Source organism: Amia ocellicauda, chromosome 16 (assembly GCF_036373705.1).
Source record: "Amia ocellicauda isolate fAmiCal2 chromosome 16, fAmiCal2.hap1, whole genome shotgun sequence".
Classification (NCBI taxonomy): Eukaryota; Metazoa; Chordata; class Actinopteri; order Amiiformes; family Amiidae; genus Amia; species Amia ocellicauda.
In genome coordinates this window covers 7853239-7876240 of record NC_089865.1, presented here as the reverse complement: position 1 = coordinate 7876240, position 23002 = coordinate 7853239, and the positions used below count along the sequence as shown (strand labels likewise).

The window sequence follows — 23002 nt, the reverse complement described above, 5'->3', positions numbered from 1 at the left end:
CTGGCACCAACAACCATGCCACGCTCAAAATTGCTTAAATCACCTTTCTTTCCCATTCAGACATTCAGTTTGGAGTTCAGGAGATTGTCTTGACCAGGACCACACCCCTAAATGCATTGAAGCAACTGCCATGTGATTGGTTGGTTAGATAATTGCATTAATGAGAAATTGAACAGGTGTTCCTAATAATCCTTTAGGTGAGTGTATATTCTAGCATAACAATTAATTAATTAATTTAAAAAAAAAATCAGTTAAAAACAGTATTTTATCATCAGGTTTGATGTTTTGGTTGTCATTGGCGCTTTAACATCAATCTGGATTTGAAACATTTGTTTCACATTTCTCTTTAATGTGATTCATTAAGCTACTATAATCATAAAAAGACAGTGAAATCTGTAAATTACTGGAAAGTTTCCAAATGTCAATGAAGTGCTAAATTTAAAGTTAATGAGGCTCTTTTCTTAATACTGCAAGGACTGAAGATACAGAGATTCACAATTTAGGCTAACAATAAATTCACATTCTTTATGGTCATGTGAACCATACAGAGGGAAGGCCAAACAAAATGAGCCACTGCAATTACTACAATTACTACAGCTCGCCCCAATCACCACAAGGCAAACCACTTCTGCCACCACAGCAGCCAGACGTGAGACTGGCTGGGCGGAAGAGCCAGCCGCCAGTCATCAGCTGATCACGAAGGAACAGAATAAAAGGACTGCTTCCCCATTCATATGGTACAAAGTACACCAGGGGAAAAGCAAGGAGAGCTGGAGAGCATCAGAGCGAGAAAGAGAGAAAGATAGAGTAGTACAGAGAGACAATAGTATTGAACTTTGGACTAGATCTTTAGAACACAACTTCAGAATACAACCTTGGATGTTCATGTTTGTGATGTATTTACTTCTGTCTGTAGTGAGGGACCTGTTTAAATTATGTAGTTAGACTCGAAGAGGATATAGTTTTGTTTTAATCCCCATATTCAACCCCTGCATCTGTCACTCTCCCTCTAGTGCGTTTCGTAAACCCTGCCCTCTGAGGCCAGACAGCGCACCCAACTCTGCACGGTATCACATAACATAAGAGCACCTGTGAACCTATACCAGATTCTGGCCACTTAGTGACAATACCATAGTAATGCTCGCAGTCAAATTGAAATCGGATGGATCTAATTACACGTGTACTTGAACTTGTTTTATATTCTCCTTACCCTACAAAAATGTAGAAGCTGATTTACATTGACCAGTATGGTTCACCCATGTCAACCTGTGTGAAGTGGTATTGTGCCTGACTTTCCTTCGCCCATGCTACTCCACTGATCCACTCTTCACTGCCTCCTAATTGCAGCTCACATCCAGTTCACGACTCCTGTACTCGCCTACCGATGTCTGAAATCGCCCAGCAACCTTCAGACACAAATCTCTCCCTACAACCACCTACTGACTACTCATTTACATCTGTTTTTTTAATGTGATTTTCTGTAAGAGAACCAGAAATCTTATTTCTAAAACTATTTTTTCAATTAGCTCTCGTTGTTGTTGCTGCATTTATAATGAAAGATAAAAGTCAAACCTTGCTTGCAAAATTAATATGAACTGTGTATGTCTGCATTCATTTTTATTTAATCATGGGGCTAAACATAAATTAATGGATTATTAATCAACAACATTTTATTGGTTCCAATCAGGGAGCTTTTTAGAAATCTAGTGTTGTGGATAAGTGTCTTTAAATTTAAAAGAATATGACTTTTACCTAAACAGCACACTTCTTTCTAGTCTTAGTTTATGCTAGAGAGTGATGCTGTATGTGATTCTTCATAAATCACTCAGATCTAAAGTTCTGAGGTGATATTAAGAATCAAAGTGCACTTAAATATTTCAAACAAAAGCTTGTGAGAGCTATTCTATGAATCATTCAGGCTGCGATTAAATTTTAAATGATTGTGCTTGTGCAAAGGAAGATGCACTATAATTTTTGATCTCTTTAGTTGGTTTCCCCAAATTGAAATGAATAGCCAATGTTTGCCGGCTCCTTTCCTGTTGCCCCCCATTCACGCTGGCTTTGAATGCTGGAAATTTGTCGGCAATGATCCAATCAAACAGAAAACAGAGATTGCCGGCAAGGGCACTATAGCCAACTCGAAACAAACTACCCCCAGTGTCACTGTAATGCAGTCTAAAGGCTCGTTCAAACTAGAGGTTTGTTTCGTATTCAGTGCGGTTCGGTTCTTTTGGAGAATTACATACAACATATTTTAAGTATATACCTTTACCACAATATAACACGAATTCGGATATAATGTGGTAAAGCAAAAATGGTTTTAAAAGTCAAACACGTGCACATTTACAGCATTTTCAAACTTTCACTTTGACCTTCATTGCAAACAGGAAACACGTAATCATCACAGTATAACACCAAGTCAATTAAACATCAGGGATATCAATCTGTCCAGTTAGGAAGCCTAAGCGATTGTGAATCAATGTCACCTGTTTTGGTGTAAATGAAAGTGACATCAGGTGCACTGGAGAGGCAAAAGCAAGACAACCCCCAAAAAGGGAATGGTTTTGCAGGTGGTAGCCACAGACAATTGCTCTCTCCTTATCCCTCCTGACTGATTATTCTCTAGTTTTGCATTTTGCTAGTGTCCTTGTCACTACTGGTAGCATGAGGCGGTACCTGCAGCCCATTCAGGTTGCACAGGTAGTCCAGCTCCTCCAGGATGGCACATCCATACATGCCGTCGAAAGAAGGTTTGCTGTGTCTCCCAGTACAGTCTCAAGAGCATGGAGGAGAGCCAAGAGACGGGCCGTTACACTATGAGAGCTGGACAGGGCCGTAGAAGGGCATCAACCCAGCAGCAGGACTGGTATCTGCTCCTTTGTGCGAGTAGGAACAGGGGGAGCACTGCCAGAGCCCTACAAAATGACCTCCAGCGGGCTACTGGTGTGCATGTTTCTGACCAAACTATCAGAAACAGACTCCATGAGGGTGGCATGAGGGCCCGACGTCCTCTAGTGGGACCTGTGCTCACGGCCCAGCACCGTGCAGCTCGATTGGCATTCGCCAGAGAACACCAGAATTGACAGGTCCGCCATTGGTGTCCCGTTCTCTTCACAGATGAGAGCAGGTTCACACTGAGTACATGTGACAGACGTGAAAGAGTCTGGAGACGCCATGGTGAACGTTATGCTGCCTGCAACATCATCAGCATGACCGGTTTGGCGGTGGGTCAGTGATGGTCTGGGGAGGCATATCCTTGGAGGGTCACACAGACCTCCATATGCTAACCACTGTTACCTTGACTGCTGTTAGGTACCGGGATAAAAGCATCAGACCCATCGTCAGACCTTACGCTGGTGCAGTGGGCCCTGGGTTCCTCCTGGTGCAGGACAATGCCCAGCCTCATGTGGTCAGAGTGTGTAGGCAATTCCTGGATGACGAAGGCATTGATGCCATTGACTGGCCCTCACATTCCCCAGACCTGAATCCAATTGAGAACCTTTGGGATGTTATGTATTAGTGCATCCGACACCACCAAGTAGTGCCACAGACTGTCCAGGAGCTCACTGATGCCCTGATCCAAGTCTGGGAGGAGATCCCCCAGGACACCATCCGCCGTTTCATCAGGAGCATGCCCAGACGTTGTCGAGAGTGCATACAGGCACGTGGGGGCCATACACACTACTGAGTCACATTATGAATTGCTGTAATTAAATTCACACAAGTTGGAACAGCTTGTGATTTCAATTGTTTACTTTTTCAGTGTGAGTTTGAATCAAGCCCTCAATCGGTTGGTGATTTTGGTTTCCACTGACCGTTGTTACGTAAATTTGTTCTCAACGAATTACACAATGTACAGTAAAGATTTTGATCTTTAATATATTTCGTTCATCGAGATTCGATGTGTGATTTAAGCATTCCCTTAATGTTTTTGAGCAGTGTATTTACCATTTAATCAATGTAAAAAAAAAAATCCCCTTCTCCATTTTTATTTATATTTAACAGTTCATATTACTTAACAATCTACATATAACATAGTTGGTAGCTAAGTCAGAAAGTGAACAAAGCTCCTATGTGTTACCTAAATACCTACATCTTCTTTTACAACAATTTCTAGGGATGTGTAATTTAAAAAGTTTTCTGATATTCTAGTGAATTTTAAATTTTCCTAAACATTACATGCAGACCAAAAAAATAATGTATGATGACACCCAGCCCACATGGTTGCATTTATCAGTGTTTAGTACTGTAACTGTTTTTTTTCATACTCTGTATTGTAATGTGCTCTGAATAAGGACTCAAAGTGAGTAGGGGTGTATTTACATTTATTTGCAGTGTATATCGCAGTAAGAGTGGACAGCGATGGGTAGCTACACTCTCTGGGAGCCGATTCCTCAAAACCCCACAAAACCACAATTACACACAAGGTGCCCTAGTGCTCCCACTGAATATGGTGCATCCCTATGCCTATATGTAAGAGAAATTAGTCCCCAACAAGACTAATCACGTATAACACTATAACACCACACATAGAACTAGTTGAGAGGGTATCCCCCTGACACGCTACAATATCTTTTAAGTAAGTTTATCAAATGAGTGTTGTAATTTAACAAAGGCGATACAATTGAATCATTGTAGAGCAGATTTATTTACTGCATACAGCGTATTAGTTATAACAAAAATGATCTGCTGACTAATTACGGGAAATGCTCGATTCCACAGCAAAGTTCGATATAATGCAGTTTCACCTATGACACAGTAAGATTTTTTGGTAAGATCGGGATAGAGGTGTAGTTACTAGATATAAATTATTAAATGCCAGTGTTTGGTAGCTGGCATTGGGGCATGTGATATTCTTCAATCAAAGGATCAGCTGCATTTTTCATTTATGATGTAGCAATGTAGTTATGCATTTAAACACAAGTGTGTTGTGTTTATTCAGATTAACGATACAATGACATGTGCAATTAAGTGAAGTTCTGAGAATTCCAAAAATAATCTGAGAAGCACATACATTATGTGATTAAAAAGCTTAATAAAGTGTTTAAACACAATGGTTAACTGAGCTGTGCAAGGCAGTTTCTTTACAATTGGACAGAAAAATGTACAGGATATTGAAACTTCTAAATGTTCTCTAAAAGCATGGCTTATCTGTCATCCAGACCATAAGCATCGGGATTAAAAAGTTGTGGAATGCCAAGCATGGAGGTTTGTGAATCACTTCCAGACAGAATGGAGCTTTCATTGTCTATGAAGATGGAGTGGGACAAATAAAAAGCTTTTAAAAGGGTCACTGAAGGCCAGATTAAATCAAAACTTTGACCCACGTGCTAATAGAAAACTACAGAACTTTTCTCAGTTGCGGTTTCATTTTCAGGTACAGATAAGAAACTTTTTTAGAACACATTTTTGCTCATATATATAGTGATTTAAAGTCTGTAAACCATGACTGGGTCCCAAAACGTCTCCAACAAATATTAATTCATAAACGTAGTGTAGCAGTTGGAGTTGACGGACAAGTGAGCATCTGTCCTCTTGACACATTAAATACATAAAGCCACTAGAAATTCTTTTTAAGTATTCTAACATTTGGTACTTTTGAGATAAGGGAAAGCCAGGATTATAAAGGTATTTAGATGGATTCAGTATTCACAAGCTCCACAAAAGTGGTCTCTGAACAGATGTCTATTAGAGGCTTACTGTATTACAGCAGAACTCTGGGAAAGCCAGATATCTCGGCCATTTGTAAAGATGTGAATTTGCATTCTCTGTAGAAGTAGTTCCCAGCCCTGAGGTGGTGACCCCAAGTTTCCACAATACAAAATAGCCTCACGGGCAAAAACACAAACACAAAAACAACAAAATATGATAAATTCACATGGTTTAAAGTATTTTAAGTTATGAGCAGCATAATCAGGTAATTCACTTGTCGCTATGAATGGGGATTGTAAATTGCTGTCTCTTCATTCTCTCTCTGTCTTTCATCTCAGGATCTCTTCTCTCCTCAAAATGAACTCGGTATTCTAATATTCTAATTTCTGAAAGGATGTTAAGTCATCTGCCCTTTGTGATCGGTTGTCACATTGCACACATTTTGCATACAATTTCTAACAATGCATCACTTGCTGGGCATTAATAAAGTTATTATTCTTTCATTTTGAATTCTATTAAATCACAGTTTACATGTATTAATTCTAAATTCCACAAATATGCAAATTGATTGGATCCAGTGGGATAACTGGGGTCTGTAATTTATGAGAGGCAACAGAAAGGGAAAATAACTTGGCATTTTAGTCATGGGTACACATTGCAAAGCATTAGTGGGGTGGGGGTACATCTTATCGTGCTTCCCTAGGGGGGTATTGTTTGTTTGTTTGTTTTTAATTAACAGCATTGGAAAGTTAATTAAATGAAATAATTGAAAATTGGAGCTATCTCAAGAGGCAGGACCAGACAACCGGGCTATAAGTGTGAAAACACTTTGTGTGTCATTTTCTGATTGTCCTTACATGTAGGCCTAGCACTAGTTAACACACTTATTTTCCTTATTAATGACATATTACAGCTTTTCCCTATTATTAACTAAAGTACTAACAAAAAATGCTTTCACCTTTTATGATGCAAAGCTTTGCCGAGATTTATTTACTTGTTTACTACTTTAACTTTCTACATATTGCGACAATTATATAAATGAGAGAAAGTATTAAAAAATTAAAAGAATTAACCCAACTAAAATCTGCAAATGATTATTTACTGACATCAATGCATAAACTGTTGTATTATGTCGTGACCTTATATAGTACAACACCACCACAAACTAATTTGGATTTCATAATGTGCTCTTCGGTGCAAGCATGCCAAGGTGCTTTACAATAAAACACAAAAAGTTGTTGGTCATTGAGTAAAGGCCAATTCAAAAAATATATTTTTTCCATTTAGATTTAAAAGATTTTACTTTATAGTATTCCTAATGTGGTTTGCAAAAAAGCTCTGAAGACAAAGAGCATGATGTCCATAAGCCATTGTGCTGCCAGATTTTAAAACGATTTTCAGGAATTACCAACAACCTGTCACTTTGAGAACTCAAGGTGAGGAAAAGAAAGCAAGGACTCAGCAATTCCTGAAGATAAGAAGGCCTGAAGCCACAAAGAGCTTTATTAACCGTAAGCTGAATCTTAATGCCAATCCTAAATATAACTGTGAACAAAGAGTGTGAGGGAACATTCTGTTTAAAGTATTGCCGTCTAACTGTTGTTGTTGTTTTTAACTAGGGATCCCAGCAAACACAATATTACAGTGGTCCATCAGAGTAACAGGAAAAGAAGGATATCAACCAGGGAAAATGTGTTCAATATTGCCCACCAATAACACCTTTTATTTTGAAACAATTGTCAGCAATGTATGGATGTCACTGAGAAACAAACAGAGATGTACTATTATCCTTGCCATGGAAGGAAAATAACATTATTGAACAGCAATCAGAAAACAGAAGAGGTCATGATCACTGATGATTGATCTTAGAAGGAGCATATAACCATTAAAGGGCATTTGACCAATGGGTGATTCTTGTGGAACCCTATACTTTAAATCATCTATTTCAAAGAATACCAACACAGTGAGAACCAACTGTCATCTTTATGACAAACAAAAACGAAACCCATTCCAAAGCATTACTTGTGTGTCAGTGAGTCCTGTAACCTTAATCCAGTAATATTCTATCCTATGCAACTCACTAAAAGACTATGAACCAGTATCAACAGTCTAAATAAAGTCACTTCAAAAACCCTCATCAGGGCAGTCTCATTTTACTTAATATCTCTAAAAATTCACTTCTATTGATATGCAGCTGAGTAGAAAAAATGTTTTCATTTAATTATGGAAGAAAGGCCACATTCCTGAATCATCCAGGCACAGTTTTATATGCCTTTTAAAGTGGTTTCACACCTGCCAATTTCAAAGTGAAAGGAATCTTTACACATATCAAAAAAATGATTCAATGTTTAACTCTGACCAGAGACAGAATAGTACCCCCTAGGGGGCCAAGGTCCTAAGCTACGTCTTTTCAAATGAATCATTATCGGCATAGATTTTGCCTCGGATTCCGTTTTCTCATGGATTTTAGTAAAATCCATGATTTAAAACTGTTACAAAATAAAGTTGCATACTAGATATCTATGTCACAGTTGTATTAATGTTACATTAAAGTCCATATTATGTCAGTGACTGCAGTCTTATGTTAGGGTGGTGGGTATGAAATGAGACCTCTCCTTGTAAAAAATATAAATGTATAATCCTAAGATAAAACATGTAGATACTTATGAAAGAGAAAGAGAATCAGAGAAAGTCACAGGATAATGGCTGAAGCAGCTACATTCATGATTATTGACATCAGAGGCTTTTGTAAAAGTCTTTTGTTTGTTTTCCTTGGCTTGTAACTATGTGCTTGCTGGACCAAATCAAGACTTTGACCTACACACAAAACAAATTACAACCTTGTACTAAATTGCATTTTGATTTATCAGTAGAAAGTGGCTTTTGACAATAAACTAAACAAGTTTGTGAGGAGTCACAATTTTCATTTGGTTTAGCCCTGTGTTTAGCCCTTGAGTAATTTATTCTCCCTTGTAAATAAAGCATTTGTCTTGCATCAGTTTCAAAGTAAAAACAAAACGGCAAATATCCAAATATTATATTAATCAAAAATGAGAATATTTCTAGCTTGCAGAAATGTGTGAAATCTTTCTCCTGCCTCAACTAAAACAGACGCAGTGAAGCCAACATTGTGCCAGCATGGTGTGTATACATATACCACAGGAGCATCTCTGCTACTTTACAATCTTCCTACATTGAGATTTGATGATGTTTTACTAAAGTCCATTTACCTCTTGTATAACTCTCACTTGCTTGTTGCAAAGTAGATTTAAAACATCAGGCAGAGCTCATTCCCAAAATACTTCACGCAAGTACTGAAACTCAGTGTAAGATACATTTATTTACCTAGTCAGGGCAACTCTCCAAGAGATAAATGTGGGAATTTAATCAAAAAGGAAAAGCTGCAAGAGGAGTGAACAATGCAGGCGATTATAACCACAATTATAATTAAGTCCTCATTGCAGATCCTTAAAATAAATATCAGATGTCAAACATGTAATTATTATGTTAACGCTTAGCTCTATTTATGTGCCTTTTGATATATATTTTCCCATACATCATACATCGAAGAAAGAAAGAAAAAACATGTTTCTCATTTGGCAACTAGGATATTGTAGAGGTTCAAACAGCTTGTGGGTGGTAGTTCATAGGCATAACATATGTAATTATATGCAAATTGTGCTTTGTTAAAAAAGGACTTGACTTTTTTTTTCTCCCAATATCTCTTATCTATTATAAATAAAGTTATTCTCAATGGTTTCACATCTACCATAGATGCAAGTTTGATAAATTAATCATATCAAATATTCTTTACTGCAGATGCATCAGAAAGTGATATATACTATAAAATTATTACAAGCATGAGAAATGTGGGCAGTGAATGGAAATGATCAAAGTAATTTATTTGAAAATCAGCATCACAAAAAGAAAACTTTACCATTCATGGTTTATTTTTACATATGTTGTTTGTAGCTACAATGCTACAAATGAGAATGTGAATGAAAATATATAGCATTAAAGTTATGTATTGTTTTCTGCTAATTGTACAAATTCAACACTTTACATAGTCAGGATATTATAAAAATGTGAGCGTGTAGTAGTAGGAGTAGTTTAAGTCAATGCTAATCAATATGCATTACAAAATCTATAATTTAATAGTGGCTTTACTTGAAAGCAGAACAGTCTGTATTTATAAGAGGTATGGTATATTCATATAAATGTCAGGAATTTGTAATTACTAATTTTAACAGACACATTTATGACAGCAACATAGTCCTATGATTTACACAAATCTGATAGATTAAGAAATGACATTAATCAAAATCCAAGCTAATCCTTTCCTGACAAACAAATGAAAACGTTTTGCTTCCTGTCAATAAAATGGCATTAATGATAATCCTCCAGTGCATACTTTGAATTTCAAGCCCACAATTAAAATACACTGTGACAAAAGATCACACAAGAATTGAAATATTATTGTAGACAAATTGAAGCTGCAAGTTTAGATTTTTTGTAAATTTACACTTGTGCGACTGGATATTGAAGGAGGCTGAGACATCAACTAAGTTATGGTATTATCTAGCATTAAGAAGTGCCCTTTTACATTGGAATTTGTGCCAGTGTGTGATTCCTTTGTTGCGTGACATTTTGCTTGATAAAAGGTCATTAACAACTAGAAATGAATTCATTTTTAAGGGATTTATACTGTCAAATAATCAAACTGAGATGACTGTGATTCTTTGACATTATATTTACATTTAGCAAGGTGTAGTTTGGCAAGGGAGACCAATATACAGGATTCACATAAGCCAGGCTTGAAGGAATATAATTGGGCTCATGGTGTACATGAATCCATTATAATGAAATTCTCGCTGTGCTGTCTTACAGCGAGTTGCCAGGCAGGCTGCTCAGATCGTTGGTGCTGATGTGGTGGACCTGGTGAGTGCATGTCAGAGGGCACTGATGGAGAAGTTGGAAAAGATCTCAGTAGATGCCATGCACCCTCTACATTTTGCATTGAGGACTCGCACAAATCGGTCCAGAGACACTTTTATCCCTGGTACAGTACAGTTATTTAATAAGAGACATTCATGATAAACACAGTCATTGAACTAATTTTACTTAATTACATGTGTTTATGTTACCATGTTTTCTTGTTTTTGCTGTTTTAATACATCTTTTAAATGGACTAGAAAATCTTGACATGACTAAATAGAAACTCTGAACTTTGCGCTCTCACACGTGTTCCAGTGACAGCAGTCCAAATCTGAGATCTGACACATTACAACACACAAGGTACACAGTGAATTAGAAAGGCATGCCTTGCATGAAAAGTAGTAATAGAATATTATTGCAGGGAATATGTCAGGGATAAAATGGTAGAGAAGGAACATATAATAAAAGGTTGAAAGAAAATATCAAAGTCACCGAGTATCCCTTTGAGTACGGTAAAGTCTATCATCAAGAAGTAGAATGTGCTTCATACCAACCAATCGTTTCCCAGATCAGGACGCCCTTCCAGACTGAGCAGCAGGGCTGTGAAGCCAACAGTGACTTGTAAAGATCTGCAAAGTTCTCAGTCTGAGAGGGGAGTCAGTATTCATGCCATGCCAGCATTCATTAATTGATAATATCCTAGTCCCTACAGAAAGCTGGCCTATATGGGCGAGTGGCAAGAAAGACGCCATTACAGAAAAGGCTCATCTCAAATCATGTATGGAGTTTGTGACAAAGCATGTCAATTATACTGCAGACATTACAGTAGGTTTTGTGGTCGGATGAGACAGAAATGTAACATTTTGGTCTAAATTCAAAGTGTTACAAGCCCAACACAACAAATCACCCAGTCAGCACCATCCCAACTGTCAAGTGTGGTGGTGGCAGAATCATGTTATGGGGATGTTTCTCGTCAGCAGGGAATCGGAAACTTGTCAGGATTGAATGTAAAATGGATGAGTGCAAAGTACAGGCAAATCCTTGTGGAAACCCTGCTACAGTCAGCCAAGAAACTAAAACTGGGTTGAAAATTCACATTTCATCAGAACAATGACCTGAAGCACAATACCAAAGCCTCACTGGAATGGATTAAAAAGAAGAAAGTGAATGTCCTTGAGTGGCTAGACTGGAATCTAACAGAACATGTATGGCGACACATGACACATGAAGAATGTAGTCAATCAATAAACCTGTCAGAACTGGAGCAATTGTGCCAGGAAGAATGGGCAAAAATTAAAGCATCCAATCATGCAAAGCTGGTAGAGACCTATCCAAAAAGACTCACAGCAGTAATTGCTTAGGGGTCTGAACACGTATGCAATCAGTTCAAATTGCATATTTTCATTGTGGATTTTGACAATATTCAATCTGTATCACATATATTATGGTTAAGAAAAAAAGTTAACTTCATAAAATGTAATTAAAATATTAAATTGTTGGTAGACGTGAATACTTTTGCAAGGCACTGTATATAACAACATATGCCTTTTATCATACACTACAATCCAATAATAATATCAGCATCAGTTTTTGTTTGCAAAAACTTGCAACTCTTATTTTATCTTCCTTGTAAGATAGAATGTGTATGTCCAAACTGTTGAGATATCACCAAACAATACACTTACACAACCTTAAAGATCACATTACAATAGCCTTTATAATTCATGTTGTGTGTCCTGATATTACATTTAAGGCACCCTGTTAGCCAAAGAACTTAAAATTAGAGAGGAATAGTGATCTTTTAAGATGAATGTGGTGGTTGTTGATTCAGCAGTCTTTGCAATAGTGCAAATGTACCAAAACAATATTGACATCATTTTATAGTAAATTGGACATGCCACATAGTAAGAAAACCAGATAAAATGTTTGGATCTGGCAGAGAAACATGCCATATGGTATAAAATAAAATAAATGAAGCAGCATTAAGTAACATAATACAAAAAAGGTGCTGTCACATGCACCAGAATTATTAAGCCTCTTTGTATTTGTAAAAACAGGTAAAAAGCAGGTTTGTCGTACTAATATACAGGTGTGCTTTGAATAAAAGAGCGACACAGACCCACTATGTTAGTAAATAAAAAAACGAGTGAGGTCTGAAACTCTTGTGTTGGCACCCTGGACTGCTGTGATGAATGTACTGCAATGACATAAGCAGTGCCTCTGCCCCCAGGCAGATTCAGGAAGTTAGTCAAAGTGCTTTATGGACATCTGGTCTGCATTCTCTATTTAGTAAGCTGCCATGTATTGTATAATTTTGTAGCAGTGTGGTGGATGGTATCAGTTTAACTGAGCCTATAGCTCTTGTATCAGTGAGTCATTACACTGTTAGTACACATGCAGCTCATATTTCTAGAAATATTATAATATAATGTGTTAGAAGATATCTTCAAATATGGTTGTAAGCAATATAATTTGTAGAAAAAGTAACAGAGGTCCTTAATATTAATATAATTAAACAAATGTTTGAATGATTAAATTATTAAAGCACCTTCTTTTACTGCTTTCAAAACTGGTGTCTTTTTCAGGTTGTTTGGTTAGTCTGAACAGGTCCGTGAAGATATTGAGAATAGCTAATGTTCCAGGTGTACACCCCAGGACTCCATCAATGTACAATAAACAGTTTCATACTCTTCGCTACTATTACTGAAGTAATGCTAAATTAATCAGAAATTATAATAAAATGCATTAAAGGATTATTATGCACTATTGTGATTAATAGTCTTCCTGAAATGAACGGCAGGGAACTCAATCAGAATTGTTCCCCACAACTGGAGATTTCCAGTAGTCCCTCTGTTTTAAATAATGGTATACTTAAACCAGCATATGTACCGATTTCATGATTTGTAATGTATTATGTTTTATGGCCCTAGGGACATTTTAAAACATTTAAAATTCCTTTGGGGGTTTTGTTAAGTGTAGACATTTCATTAAGCATTAAACCTCTGCAACAAAAAGGGAGAACAGCAAAGGTCTTCTTGGTATTTAATTGGGTAATTATTTCTTTTTTTAATAGAGACCACAGTGTAAATGTTCTCGTATTTGTATAATATGGTTTTATTGTTCAAATTAACAAATAAATAAAACCTGAACTTCTATTAAGAATTTGCAGAAATGCTCATTACATTACACCAACTACTCCTTTGCACAAAGTATAAACAAACAACCAGGTTATCATCAATTAAATAAAGTGCATTTAACATTCTGAAAATAAAGACTATATAAAAGCAAATTAAAAGTGTAATTAAAAAAGTCTTTGGGGTATAAAACTGTGAAACCCATGAATCTTGGAGGATGAAAGCCTGTCCTATTAAACGATGACCTTGGGTAACACCAATTAATTAACCACTGAAGACAGGAGGTCTAACTAACACGTCCACCTTGAACCAAAGGTTTTACCTTAAATTTTGCATACACAAACTGTACATTATAATGGTCATGAAGGTCCTTAATACGTCTGTCATGGGTTACCCACAATTCAACCAAGAACCTTAGACAAAGTATTACTGTTCGTCTACTCTCTGCTGCACTAATTTATGCACACCACCAAGTCTTACCAGCAAAGTTATGCTCAGGTCATTTGAAAGAGACAACAGAGCTGATATAACGGAGGAATATGTTAAAGCCACTGCTTAACTTCTGTTAAATATTGGGCTTAAAAGACAAATACAGTATTGAAGTGGGTTAATATACAAATAATAAATCAGTAAATACATGTCTTTTCAGGCCATATATACATCCTCCATGTTGCATAACTATCACAGCAAAGGGAATGAGTCGTGTGCTGCGTATTTAAGTGCTCTTATGGATAGTGTATTTTTTCTGGCATTGCCCTCTTTTACCTTGGCAAAAGAGTTTTTTGTTTTTTTCTCATCTACATACAAGAAAATACAATTGACACTCCAATTTAATAAAATATTTTAAAGGTTCTATTTATTCTTGCAGGTTTTGTTATGTGTATTATTATGGATCCCTACAGTGCAATGATTCAATACATAAACCAGGAGACTAGGTGGGATGGATTCATTTTATAGTCCGATTAGAAGTTTTAGTTCCCAGATCTCCTGTGGCATACAATGTAAATAATTCATACAGTTTCACTTAAAAAATAAGTGCAAAAAAGGGTTAGTTGTTTTCCATATGGGCAATATTATTAAATGCATGCTTCCAGAGATTCATCATGTATATTTATAGCAAGAAAGAAAACTTTCCACTTCCCCAGCTGGTTCCATTAAACTTCTAACAATGTCCTAGATTTCCTTCACTTTTTCGAACCGTGGATGATGTTTGGTCTACAGTTTTATAATGTCAAACTCATATACATAGACCTGACAGAAGGCCAAAGGTATTGTATTGGTCTGGCTGGCAAACTGTGTCATTTTTTATGTCTACACAAGAAAACAAAGATTTCAATTTTAATAGACCATTGCAGACAAATATGTAATTACCAAAGACACATACTTACGGAACTTTAAAGATTAGAATATGATTTTTTAACCATTACATTGCAGTATGCCAATTAATTTTACATGTATGTTTTACAAAATGCCCAATATATTTCTAGAAATAAGAGTACAAAACAATATATTTGAAATTCTATGCACACAAGAGGGATTTATTTCCCCTAGCTATGATAAATAATTTGTAAGAATAGAAGTGAAAAATTAAGATAACATGCAACAGGAGAAAGTAAGTACCAAGTTTCACCAGAACATTTATTCTCAGAAAACAGGGGTGACAGTGGCGGAGGAGGGGTGCTACTTTTAACTTTCCAGTCTCCGTGAAATAGCATAAATACAATATACCAAATTCTTGATCTGCTTGCTTAGGTAGCTTAACTTCCCTGCAATTGTATTTATTTCATTATGAATACTAATGCTTTCTGTACCTCAGTTCACAGAGGCAATGCATTGATTCAGAGGAAGGAACTAAGGAACTAAGGAAAAAAAATATTTATTCTTGATAGTATTCTGAGTAGCATAACTAACTGGCACTGCAGCATCCTTAACCAATCTACAGTTCCTTACAATAAGAAAACACATATATTCAGTCATTTTTGTAGAAATGCAACAAATTTGTAGCCTTGGATAAACTGAGAAAGGAAAATGAGGATTCTTATCAGATTTTTCCACACATCAAAAAACAGTCTAGCAGCTAGATACACTATACACAAAAACTGAAACAAATAAAAAAACTAGAACCATAACAATAATAATAATAATATAATGTATTATTATTATTAAATATGCATTTGTCCCGCAAAATGCTTCAATTTAAAGCCCTTAGGTTTATCCACAAGAAGTCCAATTTGTTTCTGTTTCCATGACAACAGCTTACACATTCAGAATTTATTTATTTATTTATTAGAGGTGTGATGACTAGAAGAGAGCTATATTTGGTCATAATTTATACAAGTCATTTTAATACTTAACATCCATAACTATTTACTCAGACATCTTGCTGCTGAGAAGGGCAGAGCATAAGGCTAGAGTACAGTCCTAGATCTTTGGCCACAACAGCATTCAAAATTCAATATAGTATCCTTTATTCATAAGAAACCTGAATGTTTTATCCATTTCCGAAGCACTGTTTAAAACATGGGTCTAAAATCACTTTGCAGAATAAATAGCGCTTTACCCTAGTGTTGAGCTAAATCCAGCACTAGCACTTTTTGCCTTTCTGTTATTGCTTTTCCATTTGACCACAATTTGGCCACAGTGTAATGTGTTAGTAAAATATATATATCGACAGACATTCAACTGCATTGAAGTTCAGAACTCAGGCTAATGAATGTCTTTCACAGGACCATAATTGATTAGTTCGATGACTGTTTTTAGCTTGTAAAAAGTAAAACATTACAATATACAGTATATTGCAGAATAACAATTCAGTTAAATTAAAATTATTTAAAATTCATTACACAATAATGCTTATAGTTAAATAGAGTCCCATACCTTCAAATATGTGAATAATATAAACCAGCAAGGTCAAATCACATGTACGAATTCTGTCCTTGGCAATAACTATATATATATATATATATATATATACAATCTTAAAAATTAAAATCACTAGTCTAGTTTGAAGATGTTTTAAACAGATACTGAAGGTTTCAAATACCCTTAAGCTGCTTTTCTAATTGCTCCCAACAGGAGGTACTTCTGTACATCTGTCTATAGTGTTGTTATCAACAAGAGGTTAACATCTGGAAAACAAGCATAGCTTTCAAAATAATCAATAATGTTTTGAATGTGATAATGTATACCTCCTTTCTCTAAGAAGGACAAAGGGTCAGGGTTTTAATTCATGTCACATTTTCCTTTAAATTGCAGAGGTACTATAGAGGAATGTGTATTAAACAGTAAAGAGTACAGATAGCAACGAAAGTATCACTATGATAGACTCATCTCAAGAGATGAGATATCTCAAGAGAGAGATTTATTGGCATGTTTTTATTGTGCTAATAAAGGAATGAAATTAAAGTTGGGAAATACAAAAACAAAAGACAAACACAAAAAAACACAAAAAGTTGATATGGCAAAGGAAAAGTAGTTTACAGTCAGTACTATTCGAGAAATAAAACAATCTTATAAATTGCGTGACACTCAACATTGTACATAATACTAGCATATCTGTCAAAAATAATTACATGTAGTTCTAAATAATGTTCAGATACATTCATGCCCTGAAAATATGTTGAACAATGCTGTAAAATATATATTAAAACAACAAATAGTGATGGTTACCTTTATCATGCTTCAAGAACTGCAACATCTTTCAATTTAAATGCCACATACCCATATAACTTTCAGCTCACGCAGCATTTTAACTGGATTCTACTCTACAAACTGCTATTATGCTCTAAATGTAGGTGTTAACAGAAAGAAACGGACACCAGCCTTGCCAAAAGAGAGGACTTGTGTCCATAGCTTTGGAGGCAAGTTTATTTGCTTTAATATACCACTTGTGTTTGTTTTCAGAACCTGGATTATTTTGATTCAAAGTTTTTCACAATATATTGATTACAGCAATAAGTAAACATCTTTGTTGTTTTTATTCAGCACATGAAGACACATGCTTTGCAGTCAGTATATGCTGCACTGGAAAAAGCCTCCAGCAAATGAGCCTAAGCTTTAAACCTGCAATCAAATTTAGTAATCTCACCACCACATACTTTTGAGTTCTTTTCTCTTATTTGCCCTCATATTTTAACCCTTTTTACAGCACTAAAAACATTAAAAAACTGTTTACATCAACGTTTACAACTATTTACATGTGGTGAGGTTTGAAAACAAAAAAGAAAGAGAAATATGTAAAATACACAAAAATATGCAATAACAAATAATCACCTAAAAACTATATACAATGTACAACTGTGTTGCAATGCTCAATGGTCTATCTGTATGTTTGCAGTATATGATACTTCTTGAAGCATTCATCTGGGAGTAAGCCAGGCTTTCTGCTGCAGATTTTGCATAAGTATAGTCTAATTTCTGCCTTCATCGAAATAACTATTTACTTCAATGTCTGCTTATTCTAACATCTGTAACAGTTGTGCAGATGTGCGTGCTGTTTTCTGACTCCGTGATGCTGATGCGGCCGTGTTTAGCCTGCAGTGACAGCCTGCATCTCTCCCTCTTTGTGGCTACAGACTCTCACAGGTTTTGAGTGTTTTTCAACTTATCGCGATGTTTCAAAGGCTGCTGAAGGCTGTGCTCTGCTTTTTCCATGCAAAAGACGTGTTTAAAGAGATGTCGGACTGCGTCAAACACAGGACCGCAACTGCATTTTTACAATGTCGGATCCAGTCCGCAAAGGGTTAAAGAATTATTTGGCACAGAATCCTGTAAAGGATTATCTTGGTATATATATTTATATAGGGTACTTTCAAAAAGAAACTCCAGTTTATATATATTTATGGAAATGCATGACGTCATTGTGTTTGGTGTCACAGTACACAAGAGGCTTGTGAACATGTGCTTCATGAAACTTCATGAAAGCACGTTTCTTGTTTTGTCTAATTGAGTTCCTGCAGGTTTCAGGGATGGATGGTCCTGATTACTGGACTCCAGATCTGAACCCATATGACTTCTTATAGGGTTTTCCTAAGAATTCTGTTTACAGAAACAATCCACACAAGAACTGAATCAAGACATTTTAACATGATCAGCACCTACGAATCTCTGGCTGCAGTAATGGAAGATTTTCAAAGATTACTTTTGATTGAACATTTTGATTGCCCATGTTGCACATATTGACAATGTTTTCACATAATTCCACTCTCCCAAGACTGCTCAGCTTGATATATGTCTATTATTTTGCTAAATATATACAATTAAAATGGTGGTGTCTTTCTGGCAAGACCCTGTATATACAGAGAGACTTCAGATTTGTATAGATACTAGCAACCACAAAAGAATAACGTCTGATTCACTTTAAGAAATTATACAAATCGAGTATCATTATATGATAATTGATGAGTTCATTAAAATCCAGTTTGAAATATTACATATGGTTTCAAAGTGGCTTTACAAATTCAGCTTGTAGCCTGTGTCATTGGGAAGCATTCAGGTACTGTTTTGAGAATTCAGAATTAGATTACTAAGACAATGAAGCAGATCTATTGATTCAGATATGATTCAATGTGACAATGGGAAACTATAAGAATAATCAATTCTTATTGTTTCAACTGAAAGAAAAACAACATTCCCCCGGCCATCTCCATAATCTTTAACATCCTTTTTTGAGCAGATTAAGACTCAAATTATATTACAATGATCTGGCCTACTGTATTTTTACATTCTATCTGAAATAGGGACATGCACTCTGACATTCAGAGAAACAAAAGGCTTTGAATTTAAAAAGATAGGACCAAATATTTGACTCATATACAGAGAGATAGGAAAAAAAGAGCTCGCAAATCTGCCAATCATAGTTACCCACCTCTGCAATGTACTCCTTCGTCGTACCCATCATCACAGTCCAGAACTCCATTACAAATTTTATTATAGTGAATGCACTTCCTGGTACCAATGCACAGCATGTGATTGAGGGGACACTTGACCACTACCTCCCCAGCACCTAAAACAAACAAATAAGGGACAATATCAGCAAACATTTAAAACATTTTTGTTTTAATTACATTAATGTATACGAGTATGTCCTACTTACCTTAACACATTCAGTTACATGTATTTGTCACAATATATAATCCATGTCACATTATACAATTGTATACCTAACTACTTTGTTCTCCTATAATTTATGACATCTGATCACTAAGTCATTTTACCTACTCAGAAGATTTACTTCTAATCCAATGGTATCGTATACATTATTTACAAAACATAAAAATTATTTTAAAATATACCATTTAAATATAGATTTGTTTCTCCTGTGGGCTTAGCAAGCAGTGCAGCACTGAAGACTTGCAATACCATGTGGAATAAAATAGCAAACGGCACATATTTAAATTAACATACATTTCCTAATTTATTGCATAAGTAGTATTTATCTTTTTCTTTGATAACACTCCTTTCCTATATCCATTTATGTGAATACACTGATTGTTTGATTAAATTAATTGTTGGACAAAAGTTCCTTTTCCTTTACTGAGGTCAAATTGTAAAAAAATAAACACTTCTAAAACAGGCAATAACTTCCCTCTTAATGTGTGGAAGATTTCAATTTGTGAAGAACTTATTTCAGTCAAGTGTTGTTCAAAATGTATTGTAATGTATTTCTATTATTTTTGTATTAAGAGCTTCTTGAAAAGAAAAGGTAAACATTTATATACAAACCTTTAAATGTGACATTGCTATTTTATAAACAGTATGTGGATGTTCCTCCGCACCTCCCCCTGCCCAACCACTTTTCCCAAATAGGTCACAGTTGCTTTGGCAAACTCGCACTTTGCCAGATTCACAGTCAGGCACACTTCAGCTAAACGGTCCAACAGCGCACACATACGAGTCAAGTGCATCTCCCACATATCACTATAAACAACCAAGTAATAAGTCATCCAAGCATACTGGACAACTGTCCAAACTAGCAACAACACAGTTCATGAGACGCTGAAAAGTTGCCGGTACGTTATGCAACCCAAAACTCATAACCTTATAAGAATAAGGCCTGATGGAGTAATAGAAGAGGATACTTCTCTCACTCTCGCAGAAAGAGAGACTTGCCAGTACCCTTTAAGCAGATTGAATTTACTTACAAATTGTGCAGCACCAACCTGATCGACACAATCTTCCATTTGCGGAAGGGGAAAAGAATCCGGTTTAGTAATCGTGTTAACCTTCTGGTAATCGGTACAGAATCGAAATGTATTATCTGGCTTACTAACCAATAAGCAAGGCGACACCCAACTTGTAAAAGATGGCTCAGCAATATCATTCTCCAACATATACTGTGTCTCTGCCTACAGACAATGACATTTAGGCCAATCGGATCAGGATCATGAAAAAGCATGGTATGAAGCAGATCAAGATCAGGCTCCGCTGATTTGATTTTTTGATCCGATTATTAAGTAGCGCGTGCAGTAACTAAGGAGTTTCCTATTGGTTGTGAACCGGCTCGTCAGTCTCTGGTGCGGCTATTTGACCATCTACTGCTCTAATGACTTAATGACAATCATAAACCTTTCAGAAAACTATATTGTGCTATTGCTGATGAGTTTATTAATTAAATAAGCTTAGCTGTTCACTATGTTTCCCAATGCATGTTAATGTCAGTCTGCTTATCGTTGACACTGGATCCGACACAATCATTTGTAGTCTATCATCCGAAAAGTTTTCCATCAAGGACAGGGCACATTGAATCCGTTAAAACGTCACAAAGTACACAATCTTTGCAGTTTCTTGCACTGGTGTACGTTTCTTTAACTACAAAACATATATTATAATAATTAGCCAATAATCAATTGTATTTTTTTCTCATACCCAATAGCGCTACAAGTCAAACAGTAAAAACAGACAAGATCAAACAGGCAACACAGCAGTAGCAACTTTAGAGGCAATCACTGCAATCAAATGTTTTCTGTAGCTCTCAATGAGACTTCTGCACCTGTTAACAGGTAGTTTGGCCCAGTCTTCCTGAGCAAACTGCTCCAGCTGTCTCAGGTTTGATGTGTGCCTTCTCCAGACTGCAAGTTTCAGCTCTTTCCATAGATGTTCGATAGGATTCAGATCAGAACTCATAGAAGGCCACTTCAGATCAGTCCAATGTTTTGTTCTTATCTATTCTTGGCTGCTTTTAGCTGTGTGTTTTGGGTCATTATCCTGTTTGAGGACCCATGACCTGCGACTGAGACAGAGCATTCTGACACTGGGCAGTATGTTTTGCTCCAGAATGCCTTGATAGTCTTGAAATTTCATTGTGCCCTGCACAGAGTCAAGGCACCGTGTGCCAGGCGCAGCAAAGCAGACCCAAAACATAACCTCCTGCATGTTTAACTGTAGGTATGGTGTTCTTTTCTTAGAAAGCTTCATTTTTTCGTCTGCGAACATAGAACTGATGTGACTTGCCAAAAAGCTCCAGTTTTGACTCATCTGTCCAAAGGACATTCTTCCAGAAGGATTGTGGCTTGTTAATATGCATTTTAGCAAATTCCAGTCTGGCTTTTTTATGTTTTTCTTTCAAAAGTGGCCTCCTGGGTCTTCTTCCATGGAGGCCACTTTCACTCAAAAAGCGACGGATGGTGCGATCAGAAACTGATGTACCTTCACCTTGAAGTTCAGCTTCTATCTCTTTGGCAGTTATCCTTGGTTCTTTTTCTGCCATTCGCACTGTTCTTCTGCTCAATGTGGGGTCGATTTTCCTCTTGCGGCCGCACCCAGGTTGGCTACAATTCCATGGACCTTGAACTTAATAATGTTTGCAATTGTTGTCACAGGGACATCAAGCTGCTTGGAGATGGTCTCGTAGCCTTTACCTTTACCATGCTCTCTCCTTTGCTTTTTCTGGTCCATGTTCAGTGTGGTGCATACAATGATACCAAACAGCACAGTGACTACTTCCATTTAAATAGACTCAATGGCTGATTACAAGATTGGAGACAGATGTGATGCTAATTAAATAAACTAATTATCACTATAATCCAGTTATTTATTATTTTTTCTAAGGGGTACCAACAAATGTGCCATTTTAGAATATCTGTAGAATGAGTAATAATCCATCTCTTTTCACAGCTTCTTTGCTTTATTCTATGACATACCAAAGGCATGCAAGTATACATGATGCAATAGCTTTTAATTTAATCACTTTTAAGGAGGAATGAGGCATTATTTCAATGAGCTGTAAGGGTACCAACAAATTTGAGCACGTCTGTATAACTATATGAAGTATACAGAGCTCC

General features: G+C 36.3%; 1 protein-coding gene across 1 annotated transcript in view; it reads right to left on the bottom strand.

Annotated features, from left to right (window-relative positions):
* Positions 1 to 23002, bottom strand: part of lrp1bb (low density lipoprotein receptor-related protein 1Bb) — a 316016-nt gene that overhangs the window by 259699 nt on the left and 33315 nt on the right. The window contains exon 3 of the mRNA XM_066688514.1: positions 19588 to 19725. Within this exon, the coding sequence (XP_066544611.1) occupies positions 19588 to 19725 (138 nt within the window). The remainder of the gene's footprint in view (positions 1 to 19587; positions 19726 to 23002) is intronic.